General features: G+C 43.6%; 1 protein-coding gene across 2 annotated transcripts in view; it reads left to right on the forward strand.

Annotated features, from left to right (window-relative positions):
- The window catches only part of atm (ATM serine/threonine kinase), a 36,386-nt gene that overhangs the window by 5,242 nt on the left and 10,564 nt on the right, over positions 1–20,580 (forward strand). For both annotated transcript variants that reach the window (XM_034224606.1, XM_034224607.1), the window contains exons 12-50: positions 465–566; positions 699–933; positions 1,014–1,145; positions 2,111–2,236; positions 2,629–2,718; positions 2,851–3,034; positions 3,278–3,474; positions 3,558–3,637; positions 3,736–3,891; positions 4,140–4,215; positions 5,283–5,413; positions 5,612–5,729; positions 5,822–5,992; positions 6,844–7,019; positions 7,133–7,376; positions 7,894–8,003; positions 8,147–8,273; positions 9,426–9,625; positions 10,286–10,460; positions 10,925–11,083; positions 11,504–11,636; positions 11,727–11,822; positions 12,158–12,329; positions 12,435–12,576; positions 12,776–12,952; positions 13,097–13,274; positions 14,194–14,299; positions 14,412–14,570; positions 14,835–14,943; positions 15,396–15,484; positions 16,644–16,746; positions 16,827–16,975; positions 17,064–17,168; positions 17,293–17,412; positions 17,614–17,848; positions 18,001–18,174; positions 18,875–18,994; positions 19,361–19,578; positions 20,356–20,563. In XM_034224606.1, coding sequence (XP_034080497.1) covers positions 465–566; positions 699–933; positions 1,014–1,145; positions 2,111–2,236; positions 2,629–2,718; positions 2,851–3,034; positions 3,278–3,474; positions 3,558–3,637; positions 3,736–3,891; positions 4,140–4,215; positions 5,283–5,413; positions 5,612–5,729; positions 5,822–5,992; positions 6,844–7,019; positions 7,133–7,376; positions 7,894–8,003; positions 8,147–8,273; positions 9,426–9,625; positions 10,286–10,460; positions 10,925–11,083; positions 11,504–11,636; positions 11,727–11,822; positions 12,158–12,329; positions 12,435–12,576; positions 12,776–12,952; positions 13,097–13,274; positions 14,194–14,299; positions 14,412–14,570; positions 14,835–14,943; positions 15,396–15,484; positions 16,644–16,746; positions 16,827–16,975; positions 17,064–17,168; positions 17,293–17,412; positions 17,614–17,848; positions 18,001–18,174; positions 18,875–18,994; positions 19,361–19,578; positions 20,356–20,563 — 5,782 coding nt within the window. The remainder of the gene's footprint in view (positions 1–464; positions 567–698; positions 934–1,013; positions 1,146–2,110; positions 2,237–2,628; positions 2,719–2,850; positions 3,035–3,277; positions 3,475–3,557; positions 3,638–3,735; positions 3,892–4,139; positions 4,216–5,282; positions 5,414–5,611; positions 5,730–5,821; positions 5,993–6,843; positions 7,020–7,132; positions 7,377–7,893; positions 8,004–8,146; positions 8,274–9,425; positions 9,626–10,285; positions 10,461–10,924; positions 11,084–11,503; positions 11,637–11,726; positions 11,823–12,157; positions 12,330–12,434; positions 12,577–12,775; positions 12,953–13,096; positions 13,275–14,193; positions 14,300–14,411; positions 14,571–14,834; positions 14,944–15,395; positions 15,485–16,643; positions 16,747–16,826; positions 16,976–17,063; positions 17,169–17,292; positions 17,413–17,613; positions 17,849–18,000; positions 18,175–18,874; positions 18,995–19,360; positions 19,579–20,355; positions 20,564–20,580) is intronic.

The following is a 20,580-nucleotide window of genomic DNA, read 5'->3' on the forward strand; positions in this document are numbered from 1 at the left end:
GTTTCAGACACGCCCACCGGCAAGCTTCAACACAGGTTTTGGGCCCAGCTGTTTATTAGATTTGCTTTCAATCAGGTCTTCTTGTATTGGCCTTTTAATTGTAATTGAATCATGTTTTAACAATTTAGTTAAACCATACTTTTAAGAGCCAACACAAGACTCACTTTTAATTTGGCTATTAATTTAATTGTATTTTTCTATTTCTAATTCGTTCTTAATTGTATTATTTTATTCCTATTTTATTCTTATTTATTTTATTTTAATTTTATTTCTTACTTTACTCTTATTTAATTCTAATTGAATTCTTATTTGTATCCTTATTTTATTCTTATGTGATTATTGTATTCCTTGTTTATTCTTATGCATGCTCAGGAGCTAAGCTCCAAACATGAGATACATCTATCTGTCTTTGATTTAAGATTAAGGTCTGTAACAAATATACTTTATTATAATCTTGTTTGCAGAGACTTTCCGTACAATCTAATAGCGAACATCCTGGTCTCCCTGACCCTGAAGGACACCAGAACTGGGCTGAAGTTTCTGCTGGGTGCTGAAGGGGTAGAGAGGTGAGGGAAAGTGTTACGAGTGTTTACTAACATGATGGTAAATCTACCTTTTTAACATCCCCTTGTTACACAATCCAAGTGTCATATGTTGATTTTGGGCGAAGAATAATTACATTTTCATTTTTTTTAAAGTGCCTTTTTTCAAGAACAAACCTCATCTAACAGCAAAGACAACCTGGAAGAGATCGAGAGGCTTTACCTGCAGTTCAGCTTCAACACTCTGCCCTCACCGCTGCAAGAGTTCGACGGTTCAGTGAAGACGTCAGAAACTGACGGACAGTTTGCCGTCGTCCCCGGCCTCAGGAACAAGCTGGAGCAATCCCTGCTTTGTGTGGCGGACAACCTGCTCAACTGCTTCTCTCCGGATGTAAGAGGAAGTGTTTGTGTTGATGTGTGTGTACTCTTGAAGTGGCAAACATGTATTTATTCTGATTCTTCGTCCCACAGTCTCAGACGACCCCTCCGGAGTGTCTGGTGCGCTGCTTCAGTCTCCTGACAGGGGTTTTAGCAGCGTACGTGTCCTCTGGGTTTCTGAGTGAGGAGGAGGCCTGCCGCTCACCGCTCTTCACTAAAGCCAAGGTAACGCTCTCATGCATCCCAGGAGATTCCTTTATTTGGTAGTTAATCATCCCAGCTTCTTAAAGGGGCCCTATTTTGCTTTCTCGGGTTTTCCGTTTCCTGTAGTTATAAAGGTTCTGTCTCCTGCCTAAAACACCTCCATTAGACCCCTTTGTTTACTTCCGTAACATAGTGACATCACTATGTAACACAGTGGCGGGCCGTGTCCATCACATCTGGACCTTCTGTAGAAACCCCCGTCCCCGCCGTTATAATGTCCTTCTTTTCACTGAATTGTCGTCTTGAAAAGGGTTATCGCAACAATTCCGCAACAACATCATCTTCACCTGTTGCACTTGTCATTTCAACGTTAAAAACAATAAAACGGCATGAATTGCTTCGTCTCTCATTCAGTGCAACGGCCAGGGCATTCGATCAAGGATGTAGAATACCTTGGTTGAAGGATATTCTACCCAGAGACCCAAAACAAGATCTGATTGGTTGCTTTCTTTTCTAACACAAAACCACTGAAATGCGTAGAGCATGGTCCGAGAAGGACAAACAAATCAACGTAACACTGTAATATTACAGATCAACAACACAGATACGATTCTCATTTATTCATTTTATATACATTTTATTTATATAATTAAATCGAGTGTTCCAGGGTATTCTCTGAATACCTTGAAGGCCCTGACGGTTCACCACTGATGTAACATGTGCGCTTCTATTGGCTAGCGCTCCTACACATCCTACGTGATAGGCTAACCAATCAGAGCAGACTGGGCTCTGGTTTCAGACAGAGGGTGGAAAGAGGTGCTGCAGCACAGGCAGTATGAGAAATATAAAGAGCTTTTTGAACACTAAAGCATGGAAACATGTCCCAGTAGAGGAACAAGATACGAACCTAAGATGAGCAGAATAGAGCCTCTTTAAATAATTTGTCAAAGCATGTATTAAGTTTGTCGGCGTGTGTTGGTCACCAGGCTCTGGCCCAGGACTTCAGCGGTTTTGTTTCCGGTGTGAAAGTGAAGATGGCAGAGGAAGGAACCATGAGCACACTGAGGTCCGTCATGAAGCTCTGCACGCAGTCAGCCTGCAGAAATAACAAGGTGACGAAAGCCTCCATCATCATGGGATGCATTATGCTGAAATCTATGTAACACACCTGACTGGCTTTTCATGGTCAGTGAGTCGGGAAGATTTTTGTTGACCGCAATATCCATCGCACTTGTAATCGCAATCATTTCCACCACAATTACACATCCATGGCGCTTGCAATTGCACCAACAGTAACTGGCGCTGGAATGGGTCGTTTTTTTGCCGGCTTTTTGGATGAAATGGTAAAATGCAAGCAGTAAAGCACATATTTTTCTCACTGTGCTTAGCCCCTGGCACCTTCTTGTTATGGCCTGCCTACAGCCTCAATACCAGGCCAATCAACACTGACATATTGAAAATAGGATTCCAAGAGCTATTAGTTATTTTGTTCTTCTTTTCCCAGGATAAAATCTGCCCCATCTGGTCCACTCTGTTCATTATGATTCTGCCGGCCAGTCTGCTCAGTGAACTGGCTGAGATCTGCAAACTGTTGGTAAGATAAACATTTTGTATATAATAAAAAAGCAGATATAAGTATATAAGATATTAGTGGCCTAGGATTAAATAAAAAAAGAGAATCACGAACTGAAACGATGAATTCAAATCACTTCCTTCCCTGTCTCAGCTAAGCAGTGTCTCAAAGAGAGTGAGTGTTGTGGATGAAGACGATCACATGGAGGAGGACTGGGACGTGACCAGAACTCAACAAGGGGACGACATCGACCTGTTTGAGGAGGGGGATGAGTCCACCAGCAGCAACGGGACCCACAGACAGCAGGGAGACGGCAGTGAGGGCTCCTGTGGGCCGGGTGAGAAGAGATAACGTGATCTGAATGTGGAAGACAACATTTGGTATCATTTATTTTGGGAGAGAAACTCCCTCTGGAAGGAACTCTGGGGTTGTAGCCTTTGCAGACCATTTACATGCACAAAAACCTATAAAGCAAACTACAGTGGAAAGGGAACACTCCAAAATAGCAGAATAGGACCTGATCAAAATATGATAGATGATACAAAAGTAGAATAATGTTGGTTTTTCTCTCCTCCTTTAGGTGCAAAGAGTCTGTTAGCAGAGGATCATCTGGCCCAGCAGGACCTGGCTCTGCTGGCCGTCCTGGACTTCCTGTGTGAGTGCGGCTCCATGCAGCCCGTCCACGCTCTGCTCTTCAAACCGCAGGAGGTGCGGCGCCGGCTGCTGCTGCTGCTGGCCGAGCAGGTGGACTTCAACAAGGCTCTGCACCTCAACATGGTGGGTCGCAGCAGCTGCTGTGGAGAGTCTTCAGAGGCAGTGACGGTTCATCTGATGAGCCTGTGTATCTTCTTGTCTTCCAGTACCTGCTCCTGCTGAAGAAGCTTCCTGCGGAGGACTCGCTCTCTCCGGAGGATTTTGATACATTGCTTCGTCCTCTAGCGTAGGGAAATCTTTCTGTTATACAGCTTTATTTTAAAAATGCATCCGTAAAATCAAATATCTTGTGTTTTTAATGTATTTGTCGTGCTGTGTGTGCAGGGACCTGTGTTCTCTGCACCGTCAGGACCAGGAGATCTGTGCCGCTGTGCTGCTGGGTCTGTTACCCTCCATCATGAGCCTCGGGAAAACCCAACACATCCCAGAGGAGATGAGACACGTTCAGGGGTCTCTGCTGCAAGTGGTGTCTGGATTCTGGTCAGCAGCATCAGTTTATGAACATAAACATGTGGGGGGGGCAGATGATGAAGGAGGTTGTAAAATGGTCCCTGGTTGTCACAGGAAATCATAGTCTTTAAGTGATTAGGTTTCATTATATTTTGAAAGGGATGGCTGCAGTTTAAGAAAGAGAGAGCATGAATCACACATTGAATTCTTATCCACTGTCTGTGTCTCGTTAGTGTTTCAGTTTTTGAAGCTAACACAATTGCCATGCTGTGTTTCAGTTTCCTGAGCCAAACGGGGAAATGTGTGGCAGCTGTACGAGCCGCTTTAGTGAGATGCCTGGTTGCCTTGCTGGAGGTGAGCTCTCACAGAGGAAGTTATTGTATCTGCACAACCATGAAATACTTATATATTTGACTTGGATTATGAGGCTCGGTTATATGATTGACGTAAGAGCTTAAGTGTTTTTCGAGTCACCATTTTAAAGCTTTCAATGTTTTATGTGCACAAACTGATGGACAAGATATCGGCACACTAATGGCACATTTCCACTGCAGCGGGGTAGCCCCGTTTAAGCGTCCCTAAGCGTCCTCGCTCTGGCCTCGGGCTGCCTCGCTGGCCGGCCCAGGCCGTGGCGCATTTCCATTACAGTTTAGGACCTGGGGTAGCAACGCAGTGTAGGCGGGGCGATCGGCTTTGTTTTTGTTCACATTTCGAGTTGTTCCGTCGAGCTCCCGCTGGATTTGATCATCCCCAATGAGATGTAGGAACGTCGTCACCTCCTCGGTCGACCACGGTGTGCTTTTCTTATTAGACGTAGCCATTTTTGTAGCTCATCCGTTTACAAAATGCTGTTTATAAAAATGCTGCAAGCTTGCTTCTAGATATATATGCGACGCTAGGGATGAACTCGCGCGCGATCTTGTGACGATTCTCTCTGACCAATCAGCAGTCGAGAGTGTTGACGTCACTAGTTCAGCCCTGGCCCTGGTCTGAGGGAACCACGATTTTATGAGGCCGGAAAAAGAGGGAAAAAGTACCCGCTGGCCGGTACTAGGCTATATGGAAACGCCACCAAAAATCGGCCTGGACGGTTAAGGACGCTTAAACGGGGCTACCCGCTGCAGTGGAAACGCGCCATTAGATTCATGCAGGCTTTAACTCTATTTTGCTCTATTGCATCAGTTTGGAGTCGTTGAAGCTTCTAGCACTTTAAAGATAAGCAGACTTTTAGCATTTTGTTGATCCCAAAGTCAGATCTACTCAAAGTGGCCCATGCTGTTAAAATGTAATTCATTAAATGACTGATGCATGATCAGGTTGAACTGTTATCCCAAAATCAAAAGCATTTTCATTTACCTGTAATGCTGTCTAGATTGTTTTCTTGTTGATTTAGCATCTCCTCTTCTTGTGATTCTTGACAGGCCGACCCGTGTTGTGCGTGGGCGGTGTTGAGCATCAGAGAGGAGGATCGCCCCGTGTCCGTCCTCCTCCCCTCTCACCTCGCCGACGCACACCACCAGGTCCGCATGCTGGTGGCCATGTCCGTGGAGAGGTGAGACAGTGTTCCTCAAACGTATTTTTAAAATGTCTGCTAAATGTTTTTTCAGCCCCTGACCAGTGCAAATCATTTTTTGTTAAAATATTCGGGTCAAACCAATTTTTGGACAGCGGTATTTCATTTTACGCCATCTTTTTAATGTTGCACTGTCATTTTAGTCTCTCTTTGACTTATTTTTCTGTGTTGGACCAGGTTGTTTCTTGAGATGAGACCAGGACGTTTGGATAAGAGGAAGATGCTGCCGCTGAAACACCAGCAGGCGGCTTTCGAGAACGTCTACCTGAAGGCTCAGGAAGGAATGAGGTTCCCAGTGAGTTCATATTGTGCTCTCATAAATCAGTAATAGTTTATTGTGTGTGTGTGACTTTCCTGATGCTTGCTGTGTGTGTGTGTGACGCACAGAGGAGCAGCTCTGCAGAGGAGCAGCAGGACGAGGTGTTCAACAGGAAGGCGGCGCTGCTGAAGAGTCTGTCTGTGGTGATGTGCTGCAGCCCCGTCTGTGAGAAGCAGTCTCTGTTCGCCCTCTTCCAGTCCTACAAGGAGAACAACATCGAGGAGCAGCTCATCAAGAAGGTACACATACAGGGAACTGTGCATTGGGGAAATGTATTAACAACAAATTGCTGAATGAGGTTTTAAGGTGAGAACTTATGGGGAAATGACAACAATTTTTATAAAGTAATAATAATAAAATATGTGCGACTTGGTCTAGTTCAGTGCTTCTCAAAGTGTGGTCCGCGGACCACTTGTGGTCCATGAGCGCCCCCTAGTGGTCCGTGAGTATATTGGTAACATTTCACATTAAATAAATAAATACATTTAAGTTTTCCGCACTCTCGCAGGAATATCTCCGCAATGGAGCGAGCTTAAGTTTCATTTTCACAATTGCATGATATAGCCCAGGGCAACACCTTCGTCACACATGTTGCCACTTGTTTGTACCATTTTCAGGCGATTTGTAATCTGTTCTAGAAAAACTGTGTTTTTGGATATTTGTGGAGTTAGGTGGTCCGTGAGTGTTTTTTTATTGGTTAAGTGGTCCTTGGTATGAAAAAGTTTGAGAAACACTGGTCGAGTTGGACAAGGCAGTGTAGGCCTCTTGTATACCAGCACTGTAATTAATTAATTAATGTTTCTACAGTGAGTTAAATCTTATTCATGCGATAATCCGTTTTTCAGCATCAATTATAATATTAATACACTACTTAATATATTGTGTCTATATTATACTAATTTACTTTCTTACTTACTTATTAAATAGTTGTGCCAAATATTGTAACATCCATATTGTGAATGGGGCTTTGCATCCTCTGACATTTGAGTAAGCATATGTATTAGTTTGAGTTTGTTTTCATGCAAAACATTGCCCTATACAAATGATAGGTGATTTAAGTCCCATGTTCCTGTGTTTGGTTTCCTCCCAGATGTTGTGCAGTGTTTCCAGAGCGCTGGGCTACAGGAGCGTGAAAACGTTCGTCAGCTCTCACCTGTACTACCTGGTGGCTGAGTGGCTCGCGCAGAGACAGTCTGACGATCGCTACACCCTGGAATCCTTCCCCTTCACCCTCCTGGACCACGACGCAGTCCAAGAGTTCTACAAGTGAGTGACTACACTTCTGTATTTTCACATTTTATATACAAGAACTTGCTCACGGCATAAGTCCCTGTCGTAAACACTTAAGAACCTTTGAAAATCCTTGTGTCTCCTTAAAGGTCCTCCTACCAAGTGTTGATCCCCCATCTGGTCTTCCTGGATGACTTTGAGCAGGTGAAGTCTATCGGCAGGTACCTGGAGAAGGACTGGAAAGAGCTACTGGCGGACTGTTTCCCTAAGATCATGGTCAACATCCTGCCGTACTTCGCCTTGTCGGGCCAGGATGCTCAGGTGGCTCAGAAGAGAGAGAAAGCTCACAAAGTGTACGAGCTGCTCAAAGACGCCAGCTGTCTGGGCAAACAGGTAAACACAGCCGTTTAAAAAAGGCCCTGTTAGGGGTTTCACTTTCCTGTAGAGCAGCGGTTCCCAACCTGTGGGCCGTGGCCCCCTAGTGGGACGCGAAGGCATTGCAAGTGCCGCCAAATCATTTGCAAAACATTATGATTTGTGTGGAAACATTTCATTATTAAGATTTTTAATTTGAACCTCCTTTCCTTTCTCCTTCTTGATCCTCCTTAGCAACGGTCGTTACAATCCTTGACAGCGTTCTGTTCTACTGGATTAACAGCGTGTCACATGTTCTGAATTGACCAATTAGAACTTTATTTAGCCTCCGTATTGTTTATGGTTGAATGTGGGCCGCGGACATTTTTTAGATTCTTATGTGGGCCCTGAGTTGAGAAAGGTTGGGAACTGCTGCTGTAGAGTGTTAATAGGTTCATGTGCATGTAAATGGTCTGTAAAGGCGGAAATCCAAAAGTTCAGCAACAAATTGACTCACGCAACACATTTTTCTCCATGTTTGTTCCTGTGTCGGCAGCAAATAGACAGTCTGATCCATAGTAACCTAGCAGACATAGTGGTGGAGCTCCTGATGACTCTGTATGAAGGAAGTGAAGAGGAGAAAGGAGACCTGAAGTGCTTCATAGGGTAATGGAGGTTCAAATATTTAATGTATTTCTTCATTCGTTTATTCCTCATTTACCCCAGTGTTGATAAAGTTAATAAGTGTGTCTTTCTATAAATCGTAATTGTTAAAATGTCTGAATTAACATCTGTTTAATGCCTCTCAGTGAACTGGACCCCGTACCAAACCCACCGTACTTCAGCTCTTATGTGATTAAAGCGACACTGGACTACCTCAGCAAGTGTCACAGCGCAAACCACAAGTCTTTGGTCGCCATCCTGTCAAAAACACCGGTAAGACTTTTCAAAATGTGTAACTACATGTCTTTTAGGACCTGTGTCCCGCAGGTGGCTCTTTCTGTCAGTGGTGGAAAGACCCTGCTCCAAGCGTGTCATCGCAAAATACACTTCACCTCCTTTCTTTTCATTTATTTATTTCATACTATCTTTTATAAGACATTTTACCTACATGTCACAGCAGGATTTGGAAAAACTTTTATCTTCAGTAGACTGGACTACTGCAATGGTGTCTTCACAGGTCTCACTAAAAGATCTATTAGAAAGCTGCAGCTGATTCAGAACGCTGCTGCTCGAGTCCTCACTAACACTAAGAAAGTGGATCACATCACTCCAGTTCTGAAGTCTTTACACTGGCTTCCTGTGTGTCAAAGAATAGATTTCAAAATACTGCTGCTGGTTTATAAAGCACTGAATGGTTTAGGCCCAAAATACATTTCTGACCTCCTGCTAAATGATGAACCATCCAGATCTCTCAGGTCTTCAGGGACTGGTCAGCTTTCTGTCCCCAGAGTCAGAACTAAACATGGAGAAGCAGCGTTCAGTTATTATGCTCCAAATATCTGGAACAAACTCCCAGAAACCTGCAGGTCCGCTGCAACTCTGACTACTTTTAAATCCAGGCTGAAGACTTTTCTTTTTGTCGCTGCTTTTAATTGAAATATTCATATCTTAAACTGCACTGTAACTTTTATTATCTTTGCTTTTTGTCTTTGCTTTTAAAGGAGTGTTTTAAAATGTCATTTTATAATATGTTTCTGAATGTCTTTCATTTTTGTAAAGCACTTTGAATTGCCTTGTGTTGAAAGGTGCTATATAAATAAACTTGCCTTGCCTTACATTTCTTGCGTTTATTTATATATTATTTTTTAATGTTATTCTTTTTATTTTATTCAATATTTTATTGCACATTCCTCCTTATGTTTACATAACATTCTATTTTATTCAATTTCTATTTTATTTCATTCAAAAATTAAATGAAAATCCGATTCCCCGCTGAAATAATAAAAGTAAAAGCTCCAAAACACAGACGCTAGCACCCAGAAAAAGGCACTATGTTGACACAGGCCTTACATTGACCCAACAACTGTATTTTTTCTCTGCTGTATATAATATTGTTTTAATTGCCGTCCCCTCTCTGTGCTGCAGATCTCCATCCAGAGGATTCTGCTGGCGGTGTGTGAGCGAGCAGCGGAGACGACCAACAGCTACGAGCGCCACCGCATCCTCCTCATGTATCACCTGTTCGTCAGCCTGCTGCTCCGGGAGGTGAAGGACGGCCTCGGAGGAGCCTGGGCCTTCGTCCTCAGAGACATCATCTACACACTCATCCACTACATCAACAGCAGGTGGGCACACACACACACACACACACACACACACACACACACACACACACACACACACACACACACACACACACACACACACACACACACACACACACACACACACACACACACACACACACACACACACACACACACACACACACACACACACACACAGGTAACAGACGCAGGACGGAGAATAGGCATCAGAAATCCTTCCATCATCCCACAGAGGGGAGCAAAATGTGCGGACAGCGTAGATAAATCTTTTAATGGACAATTTACTTTAATTTGTTGTTTATATATCTTATTTCCTCTTTTAATGGCCCGTTCTTACTTATATTTATATAATATTTTAATTTGATTTAATATTGTATTTATCATTTAATATTTTATTAGAGATTTTAATAAAAAAATGTATGATTATATATCTTATTTTATCTTTTTTATTGCACATTCTTTCTTGTAATAATTTATTTAATATTTGATTTAGTTATTATATTATTTATTTAATTCTAAAATGGCGCAACTTTCCAGAAAACCCAATTTCCCCCACGATGAATAAAGTATTTGTGATTGCACACAAGTGTTTTTGCACATCAGTGCATTTTATAGTGTTTACTGTTGTGTTGTTGTTTACACCCACACTGATCACTGTGATGTTTCTCTCGTCCTCAGAGCGCTTCAGTGTGACGAGGTTTCTACCCGCAGCCTCTCTCTGTGCTGCGACCTCTTGACCTCTGTGTGTCGCGCCGCGCTGCTGTTCTGTGACGACGCTCTGGACTGCCACCTGCAGGTCATCGTCGGGACGCTCACCGCTCAGGTGACCAGCCGGCCCGCCGTCACGCAGCAGGTAAGATACTCAAAAGCTTCTGCTCACATATGAACCTGATAATGAGCACAATATGGAACTTGATATATTTGACTTGATTGATATGGCGATTGCGATATTATCCAAGATATTATACGGAATTATCACTTTGAAATGAATGAATTGCAAGTATACGTGCAGACGAATGCAACATCGTTATGCGTAAGAAGGCTTGCATTACCTTAAAATACCACTTGCTGGTGTGTTATGCAGTTGACAGAACAACCATTAATCGCCCAACCAATTGAGAAGCTCAAAATATTCCTTTTGAAACCACAAGAAAACAAAAAAAAATGTCACAGAAGGTTGGATTATTTGATAGAGGTTTCCAGGACCTATAGAATCTGGTAGACATGTATTCTTGTTTTGCATTTACCCCTGCTTAAGAGTGAAAAACAATCCCTCAGCATTTACGTGCCACTCACTGTCGCTCGTCTCTCCTCCAGGTGCTCAGCCTGTTGCAGTTCCTGGTGATAGAGAATCAGCAGAAGTTAAAAGGAGCCATCAGCCGGTTGGAGCCTTTCCCGGACCTCCCTGAGTTCAGAGAGCTGCGGTCTGTGCAGCACAAGCTCAAATACAACACTGGGACCTTCACACTGAGAGAGGTAATGCCCTAAAAATTGCAAAAGTGCCCATAAAGGATGCACACTTGAGTTTTGCCTAAGCCCCGCCTCTGATCCCACGCTCTAGGCTCAGTCTAATGAATGGAGAGAGAAAATAACTCTGGATTTTGCTTTTAGCGCATTTTACAACTTTGACTTCTCTCTGTGTTTGCAGTGGAGCTTCGTGTTTTGGCGATTTTGACCATCAAAACGTCTTGGAATCGATCAAAAATAACATTTATAACACAAATCAGTGGAAAAACATGTACATAAAGTATTTAATCCAGCTATATTTTTTTACTTTTTGTAACAGCTATATTTAGGTGACACTCTGCCTCCCTTGACCGCACGTCACTGGTAGAAATGTCAATGAGTTATCAATGATAAATCAAAATAAATCTCATTGCTGACCTATATCCTCAGGAGATAGCCCACTTCCTCTCTGTGACGTCATGTGACTCCTTACCTCTGACCCGACTGGAGGGTCTGAAGGAGCTGACACGACAGCTGCACGACAACAAGGACCAGATCAGAGAGCTGCTCAAAGAGTGCCACGGTACCAAGCCAGATGAAGGAAAATGCATAAATAGTTGTGGCATGTTAGGTGTCCTGCGAGATCGTTCTAAATGTCTCATCTCCCCTGTAGCCGAGCCCTCTGACAGTATGCTGGTGAAGCTGGTCCTCAGTCTGCTGCAGCTCTGTAAGCTCGCTGCCAACCACCCCGGAGGAGCTGACATTCTGGGTATGAAATAAATATCAGTTTATCCCATTAATCGTGGGGTTTCTCTCGGGTTTTTCCTTCTGCTTTGGGAGGGTTTAAAGATATAGGGTGTTGAATTTTCCAGTATACAGTCCAGTAGTATTTACTTTTGGGGAGTGTTGTAATAAAGAAATGCATGACAAACTGCTAAGAGAAATCAGGTTGGTTGGTTCTTGGTTTTTACTGATGTCCAGTGGTCTCCAGTCAGTGTAACACATGTCTCTCGCTTTCTTTGCCTTTCACTGGTATCCATGGTAAACATCTGCGCTCGTCAAACTTTGTAACGTGATTAATCTGCGTTAACCTCGTCTCTGCAGAGGCGGCGGGCAGCTGTCTGGGAGAGCTGGGTCCGGTAGATTTCTCCACTATCGCCCTGCTGCACGGTAGAGACCCCCTCTATGAGAAAGCTGTTTCTCTCTTCACCTCCACTGAGTCCCAGTGTCTTTACATCATCCTCAACTGCATGAACGATGCACTCACACAACAGCGGTATGCCAATTTCTAGATCTCAGAAATCCAAAATCTGACTACGTATTGGTTTATTTTTACATTAGGAGATTTATAACACTTACCTGTGTTGTGTGTGTGTGCCAGTATTGAGGTGAGGAAAGCAGCTGGTCAGTGTTTGAAGAACATCCTCGCAACTCAGTCCGGGGTCGACTTCTGGGCGCAACACAAAGACAACAGAGACCCCATGCTTACCTACCTCAACCCCTTCAGAAAGGCCAAGAAGACGGTGGGTTTACCAGGTTTTTGTGTCATATCTATCATATGTATACCAATAACAAATATGTAAATATCAAACCGTACATGTTTTAGACCCATTTTCTAAATAAAAAACTGTTTTACAAACACAAAGCATTGAAATACAAATATGTGTTAGTGTGTTTTTCTGTATGTACTGTAACATCTGTGTGCCTGTGGTCCCTCCTCAGGGTGCAGCTGTGAGTGAGGAGGAGAGTTTGGGGGCGAGGCAGAAGCTGGAGAGTCAGGACTTCTGGATCCCCCGAGCCGGCGGACACAAGGCCTGGCTGAAGGCTCTGTGCACCGCCCTGCTGGACAGCGGGGGGGTCAGGAGTGAAGCTCTGCTGCTGTCACGACCGCTGTGTCTGGTGAGCACTCAGACGTTTAAAGAGGCCCTATTCTGCTTTTTGGGGTTTTCCTGTTTCCTGTATTGTGTTATCTAGATTTGTGTGCGTGAAAAAAGGTCTGCAACGGCTAAAATCCCTGCGTTTACTTCCTGCCTGTGTCTCCAGGTGAGGGTGGACTGCTGTCAGAGGCTGCTGCCGCTCATCATCCACTCAGTCCTGATGGACGATGTGAACGGCTCCTGGAGGCAGCTGCTCTCCTCTCACATTCAGGACTTCTTCAGCTTTTGTTCCAGAAGCGCTCAGGCCTCCAGCCGCACCGCAACACCTCTCAACTCTGACTCTGGTAAGACTGAGAGTATAGGGGACCACATATCCACATAGCCCCTTTTTCTGATCGCCAGCATCTTTTTTCCAATGAGGACAGAGCGTAAGCTGTCACATGCAGTGTTACGTCCCAACTAGGGGAAAAGGGAAAGCAACATACACCAGTTGGAATTGGTAATTATTACAAGAATAGTATTGAATAACAATATTACAAAAATGGAAGGCTAGCAGCCTGGAGCAAACAAAGGGGCCCAAAAGGGCGCAGGTTTAACTAAGCAACCATCAAAGCGAGGACTCTAAAAAGGGAGCCTAATTAAGTACAAAGAAATAGATACTAGCAAATAAATAGCAGCAAAACAACCCTCACTATCAAAGTGGCACAAACTAATAAAAAAGAGGCTGTAGGAAAACACAGCTATGGGGGGGAGGACTAGAGGACAACAGTCAGCGTAATACACGGGTTTAAGCTAATCTAGACACCAATAATAACAACCACACTAATAAGGACCACACGAGTTAAGCACTGTTAACAGATTTGTCTACAAGCGAAGAGTAAGTAGCGAGAGGCGTCTGGTCACACATCCAGAGCCTCCCGACTGATAGTTGTCCACAGGCTTTGTAGTCGTCTCCGGAAGGTGTGCGCTGGGATTGGAGCGTGTCGAGCCCGGCATGCTCACAATCTTCGGGGCGGGCCAGGAGATGAGTAGCCAAGGGCATCAGGGCAACCGCACAGCTCATTTACATAGAACGCAGTCAAAGCAGAGTTAACTAGGACCGGGGAGGCGGCGGCCGTAACATGCAGCAATCCAGTTTAGTTTTTTTCGTTTTCTTTGATGAAAGATGGGAGGAGACTCTTACCTATGTGGACTCGGGCCCTGAAGAATAATAATTTCTCTCTCTTTATTTACTCATATTCTATGTTTTATTATTATTTTCAGAGTCCGACGCTGCCAGTCAGGGCTTGTACGACAAGACCTCTCTGCGTACCATGCTGGCTGTCATCGACTATCTGAGACACCAACAGAGATCACTGGAGGCTGATAGGTCTGCACATTTTTGTTTCATTATTAATAAATGTTTACTGACTGCTCTTTGTCCTATTGGCTCATGCTGTGTGTGGAGTGTGTGTGTAATAAAGGCTGTTGCCCTCTTCCAGTAAGTCCTGCAGCACGGTGTGTGACTCCAACTTCTGGCTGGAGCTGAACTACCTGGAGGTGGCCAAAGCGGCTCAGTCCTGCTCGGCTCACTTCACCGCTCTGCTGTACTCCGAGATCTACGTGGACAAGATCAAAGCTAACATGGAGGAGGGTCGGAGGTATGCAAGAAGGGATCATTTATTAAAGTGGGATTTTAAAGCATATCTTATTATGTGTGCCATTAAGACTTTGCACATTTTAAAGAATTGTATTATTTATTTAGTTAATTGTCATAATTAAAATGGGTAAATGCATTAAACTTTTCATGAACAATAAGCAGTTTAATTATTTTTTAACTGGTTAATTCACAAGATTGACATTTCATTTTCCATACACATTAAATGTTTAAATATGCATTGTACTTTTCCTCCATAATTCTGCAGAACCAAGGCCAGAGCATCCCGTAGGATAAATTTCGAGGAGAACAGCCAGAGCTTCACCATCTCCAGCCTGACGGAGAAGAGCATGGAGGACACGAACATCAGCCTGCAGGTCGGTGGTGGCGAAGTCGATAGGGACTTGGCTTGGTAACTAGAAGTCCAGTTCAAGTCCCGGCAAGGCCAAGTGCTACCGAGGTGTCCCTGAGCAAGGCACCGTTCCCTACACTGCTCCCCGGGCGCTGTTCAAAATGGCAGCACACTGCTCCTAACACTAGGATGGGTCAAATGCAGAGAAACTATTTCCCCACCGGGATTAATAAAGTATATAAAAAAAAAAAAAATACACAAATCAAAGCTGTTGCTAATTCAAATGTTTGATAAAGTTAAAAAGATTAGTTTCCTTATGTAAGTCCAGTCTAATGACCACCGAGTTCACAACTTGTTAGCTAAACACGCAATATTCTTATGAACAGGGGTATAAAGGTTTATCGTTGGACACTTGTAACCATGTTTTTAATTTAGGAACCACATACGAATGGCAGTAATTCTCGTCTGTTTCTGCAGGAGCTGCTGATCGAGGTGTATCGCAGCATCGGGGAGCCTGACAGTCTGTACGGCTGTGGGGGGGAGACGCTGACCAGTCCCCTGACCAGGTGATCAGTGATAACCAACTGTTCATTTACAAAACATATTTTTTACTCTTTACGTTTTTCATTAAACTAATGAAAAATAATAATCATTTAGTTTTTAACTATCATTCTTTCTTATCTCCGATCACTTGTTTTTATTTCATGCTGTTCCCCTGCTATTTATTTTCAAACATATTTTTATTTATCTATTTATTCAAAGTCCATATTATTCTTTCTTATCAGTATCTGTGAAGCAACTTAAACTGCACTAATATATTAAAATGTGTAAAAGGTGCTATACTACCAGGTGATCAGTAATAACCAACTATACATCAAAAACACATTAATATAATATTTCTGTATTTAAGTTGTAATATTTTTTTCTATTTTATAGTTTTTTTTATTTATCACCTATTTTATTGAATTTAAGTTGTTGAATATTATTGTTATTTTATCAGCCAATTATTTTATTGTAACTATAATTGTATCTTAGCATCACTTAGTATCACTTAGTATCACTAGTTCTAATTTCATGCTGTTTCGTTTCTATTTATTTTTTCTTCCAATATTTGTATTTATTTATTTGTTCAGGGTCCATATTATTCTTTCTTATTTTCTTATCAGTATCTGTGAAGCAACTTAAAGGGGACCTATCATGCAAAATGCACTTTTGTACGTCTTTATACATGAATATGTGTCCCCGGTGTGTCAGGGAACTCACCAAGTGTCAGAAAACACAACCCTCTCTCTTTTCCTCCATTCCCACATCTCTAAAAACGGGGGCTGCAACGGATCTGATTATTATTTGAATGTTTCTGACGTCAGAAAAGGGGTGCTCCGCCTATATGGGCAACTCTCCACCTATCAGGGGAATGAGAGACCGCTCGAAAGCGCTGGAGACGCTGTAGTACATATGCCAGGCCTGTAAGTGGCGCTGTAGTCACAGAATCAGCCCTTGCAAAAACAGGGCTGGAAAAGAGCAAATAGAGCGAAATGAGGCATGGCTAAAATGCATGATCTGTTTGGTATTTTGAAAAAAAAACTTCACAGACATGTTTTATATAGGTATGGCCCTACAATATATGTTTCAAATATAGCATGATAGGTCCACTTTAAACTTCACTAATATCTTAAAATGTGTGAAAGGTGCTTTACAACTAAGGTGTGATTGCTTAATGTTTAGGATTCGAACCTATGAGCACGAGGCGATGTGGGGGAAGGCCCTGAATTCATACGACCTTCACTCCACCCTGCCAGAGGTCACTCGACAAGTGGGAATTGTGGAGGTAAAATTATGAAGAACAAATTAGATTAGGTCCGATGTTGATGCAGGGTAATGCAGCGTCTTCTGTTGTGATGTCTGCAGGGCCTGCAGCACTTTGGTCTGAGCAGCATCCTCGCCACCTACATGAGGGGGCTGGAGAGCGAGGGGCTGGAGTGGGGCACCGAGCTGCGAGAGCTCCGCTTCCAGGCCGCCTGGAGGAACACTCAGTGGGACTGTGAGCTGACGGAGAGGTGAGGAGGAGGAACACATCAACACAACTCAGAGAATCAGAGGCACCTAATACTCACTTTGTTATATATTTTTTAAATCTAATTTCAGGAGCGAGAAATCCAAACTGGGCTTCCATGAATCTGTGTTCTGTTCCCTGCAAGCACTGAGGGACAAAGAGTTCTCCATTTTTGATGAAACTATGGAACAGGCTAGGTACTGTAGGGTAGCTACTGTGACATTTCAATCCTTATAAAAGAGGACGTATTGTGCAATTTTCAGGTTCATATGATTATTTTGTGCCTCTCCTGTGACGTGTTTCCATGCTTTAATTCCACAGGGGTGCGGAGGTGGAGGAGCTGTGCAGAGGCAGTCTGGAGGCGGTGTCCTCTCTGTACCCGGCCCTCAGGAACCTGCAGAGCATCAGGGAGCTGGAGAGTGTGAAGCAGCTCTTCAGCAGGTATTTTAGCAGTCCATGGGTCTCACAATTTCTGATCTTACCTTTATCATGGCCCACAATAACTCATGATTAAAGTATTTTCTTTACAACATTTGAAATTGTTCAAATGCTATCATCAGGTCTGGGAGATATGGAGTATATCAAACTAGACCGACTTCTAGTTAATATGTTTGGTTGTTTGCTTTGTCCTCTTCCCATCAGGCCCTTCTCAGACGTGTCCCTGCGGGCGGTGTGCAGCCGCTGGCGGCAGAGCTCCCTGCTGCTCGCTGACAGCGACTTCTCTCTGGTGGAGCCCATCCTGGCCGTGCGCTCAGTGGCCCAGCAGACCCTGATAGGCAGGGTGGGAGACCCCGACAGCTCCCAGTACCTCAGCTCTGTGCTCACTGAACACCTGATGGAGCTCTGCAGGCTGGCCCGCACGGCCGGGAACACACAGGGAGAGAGAGAGAGAGAGAGAGAGAGAGAGAGAGAGAGAGAGAGAGAGGAGAGAGAGGAGAGGATGAGAGAGCCTTTATTTTCCAGTATAGTTATTGTCACAAATATTGAATCCGACTACAAAATAGTAACAGTGTTGTGATTGCTGTACAGCTGGCAGAGCGGGCGGTCCTGCAGATGAAGCAGCTCGGTGGTGGGGGGGGTTCCTGGGAGTCGTCACCTGTGTTGTCATGGCGACTGGAGGAAGCCCAGGTGTTCTGGGCGAAGGGAGAGCAGGGCCTCGCCCTCGGGCTGCTGAGACAGATGATCCACAACCTGGAGGAGAAGGTCAGAGGAAATGGAAATATAGCCTCTTTGGTTTCTAAAGTCATAATGTAATCCACTATTTTTCACATTGTAATATTGTTTTCTAAAATACAGTTTTTTATTCTACAATATACACAAATATATTTGAAACGGTTTCAATACTAATTTTCGAAACTATTAAGACACCAGTAATCTTGCACATTCCACTCTTGCTAACTCACTGACATAATTGCACTTTCAGAATGTGTTACAATCTCAGAGGCTTTGAACGTGTAATATAACAATAACAATATAAATCTGTAAGACTAAAATACAATAAAGTAAGTTATTAATGAAATAACAATAACAGAACAATATTTTACAACCTAATTCAAATAAAGTACTTTCTTCTTCAAATCATCTTAATCAATCGCTTTTGAACATGTGCACTACTAATATTATTAATTTTAATAAAATAAAAAGGTTATGTTACTTAAAGTATTGCTTTATGTATCTTTTAATTCAAATCTAAATCTTTCCCTTTAATTGGTATACAATATCAATATTTTTTAAGGTTCTGTATTCAAGTAAAAAATGTCAGTACTCTAACACTACGTTGCAACAAAATGTAACCCACTTTGAGCCATTTCTAAAGAGGGCCGTCTTAAACGTAATGCATTACATTATTTTAAATAACTAAAAACGAATAGAAAGTCTGTATGTTTTGTTTGTTGCTGTTCAGGTGGACTTCAACCCAGCAGTTGTTCCGGTCTACACCGAGAGTCTCCGGCTCTGTGGGAACTGGCTGGCTGAGACCTGCCTGGAAAACCCTGGAGTTATCCTGGAGAAATACCTGGAGAGGGTAAGAGGAAGAGAAGAGACAAGACGTATTGTACAGCTAACTGTTTTCATAAAATAGTGGGGTCTATAGTTCCTGAAGAACTCGTAAAAGGGGTTGTAGAGATTACAAATGTTTCGTCAATCAATGCAAATAAAAAAAAACAGTTACAGTTCAGGACTATCTGCTGTTTAGCACACACCTTTATGTCATGTTTATGTGATTTGAGAAGCTGGGAAAACGGGTCTCAAAATATGTAATATGTGTAGGTTGAATAGTCTTGCTGAAGAACATACATTCATACACACATACCTCGCACAGAAAGGCAGTGTCAGAGAAATCAAAGTGTTAATGGGACACTGTGACGTCTTGTTGTCTCTCCTGTGCCAGGCGGTGGAGGTGATCGAGGAGCAGTCCGGCGTTCAGGACTCGCGGCTGCTGAGTCAACGCACCGAGGCCTTCCTGTCTCTGGCTCGCTTCTCCGACGCGCAGTACCAGAGCATCGACAAATACATGACCTCGTCTGAGTTCGAGAACAAGCAGGCGCTGCTGGAGAAGGCCAAGGAGGAAGTGGACCTGATCAAGGAGAAGAAAATGACGTCCAACAGGTCTGTGCTCTCATGATTCATGTTATTTCTTTCTAAATAGGGTTATTGAAAGGGAAAACACAGAGTGGAGTTCGATGTGTTTGCTCAAAAATAAAATAACAAACGTTTACATGTGCAACAAAGAAAAGAGGCCTTTTTTTAAACAAATAAGCAAAACTCACTCAAATAAAATAACAAACAACTAACCCCCTAATCCCACCAGGAGCGTCTGCGCTGCGGCTGCGGCGTTTTTAGCGATCGCGGCCACTCTAGTCAATGGGTGCTATTCCACCAGACCCGCTGCGCCGCGGCTCGAAGCGTCCCAGAAGCTCCTCGCCGCAAGGAATTTCTAAAATATAGGATGAATCCTATTTTTGACGCGGCGCAGCGCAGCGGGTCTGGTGGAATACTGCGAGGCTACACACACGCCTGAAATGCGCCTGGTGGGTTATAACGCAGGAGGAGGTCGCAGCGCAGCGCAGACGCTTCCGGTGGGATCAGGGGGTTAGGTATTCTTTCTTCTTGATAAGGCTTATATAACTTAATAACTTAAAGGGTAGTTTAACGGTTAAAACTGTTCCTCGACAGCGTCTTTCCAGCAGGTTGCCCATCACTGTCCCTTTTAGAGGAGGCGCCGGGGGGATTGTAGTCTTTTATAGTCTGTTGACTACAGACGTCACAATTAGGTGGCCTTTCTTATAAGATCAAAATACTGGCTCTAACAACACCAAAAAGGAACTTTATATGGCCCTAATAGATGGTTTTGCTTCCATATTTTTGCTTGATCTGACTTCCCAGGTACACGATAAAGGTGGAGAGGGAGATGGAGCTGGATCAGAAGGCTCTGTCCAACCTTCAGGCGGACAAACAGCGCTTCCTGTGTAAGGCGGTGGAAAACTACATCCAGTGTCTGGAGCAGGGGCAGGAGCACGACACCTGGGTGTTTCGCCTGGCTTCACTGTGGCTGGAGAACGCCGACGTTAAGGCCGTAAACAACATGATGAAGGTTAGTGAGAGGGTGGG

This window comes from Gymnodraco acuticeps, unplaced genomic scaffold, assembly GCF_902827175.1.
Source record: "Gymnodraco acuticeps unplaced genomic scaffold, fGymAcu1.1, whole genome shotgun sequence".
Taxonomy (NCBI): domain Eukaryota; kingdom Metazoa; phylum Chordata; class Actinopteri; order Perciformes; family Bathydraconidae; genus Gymnodraco; species Gymnodraco acuticeps.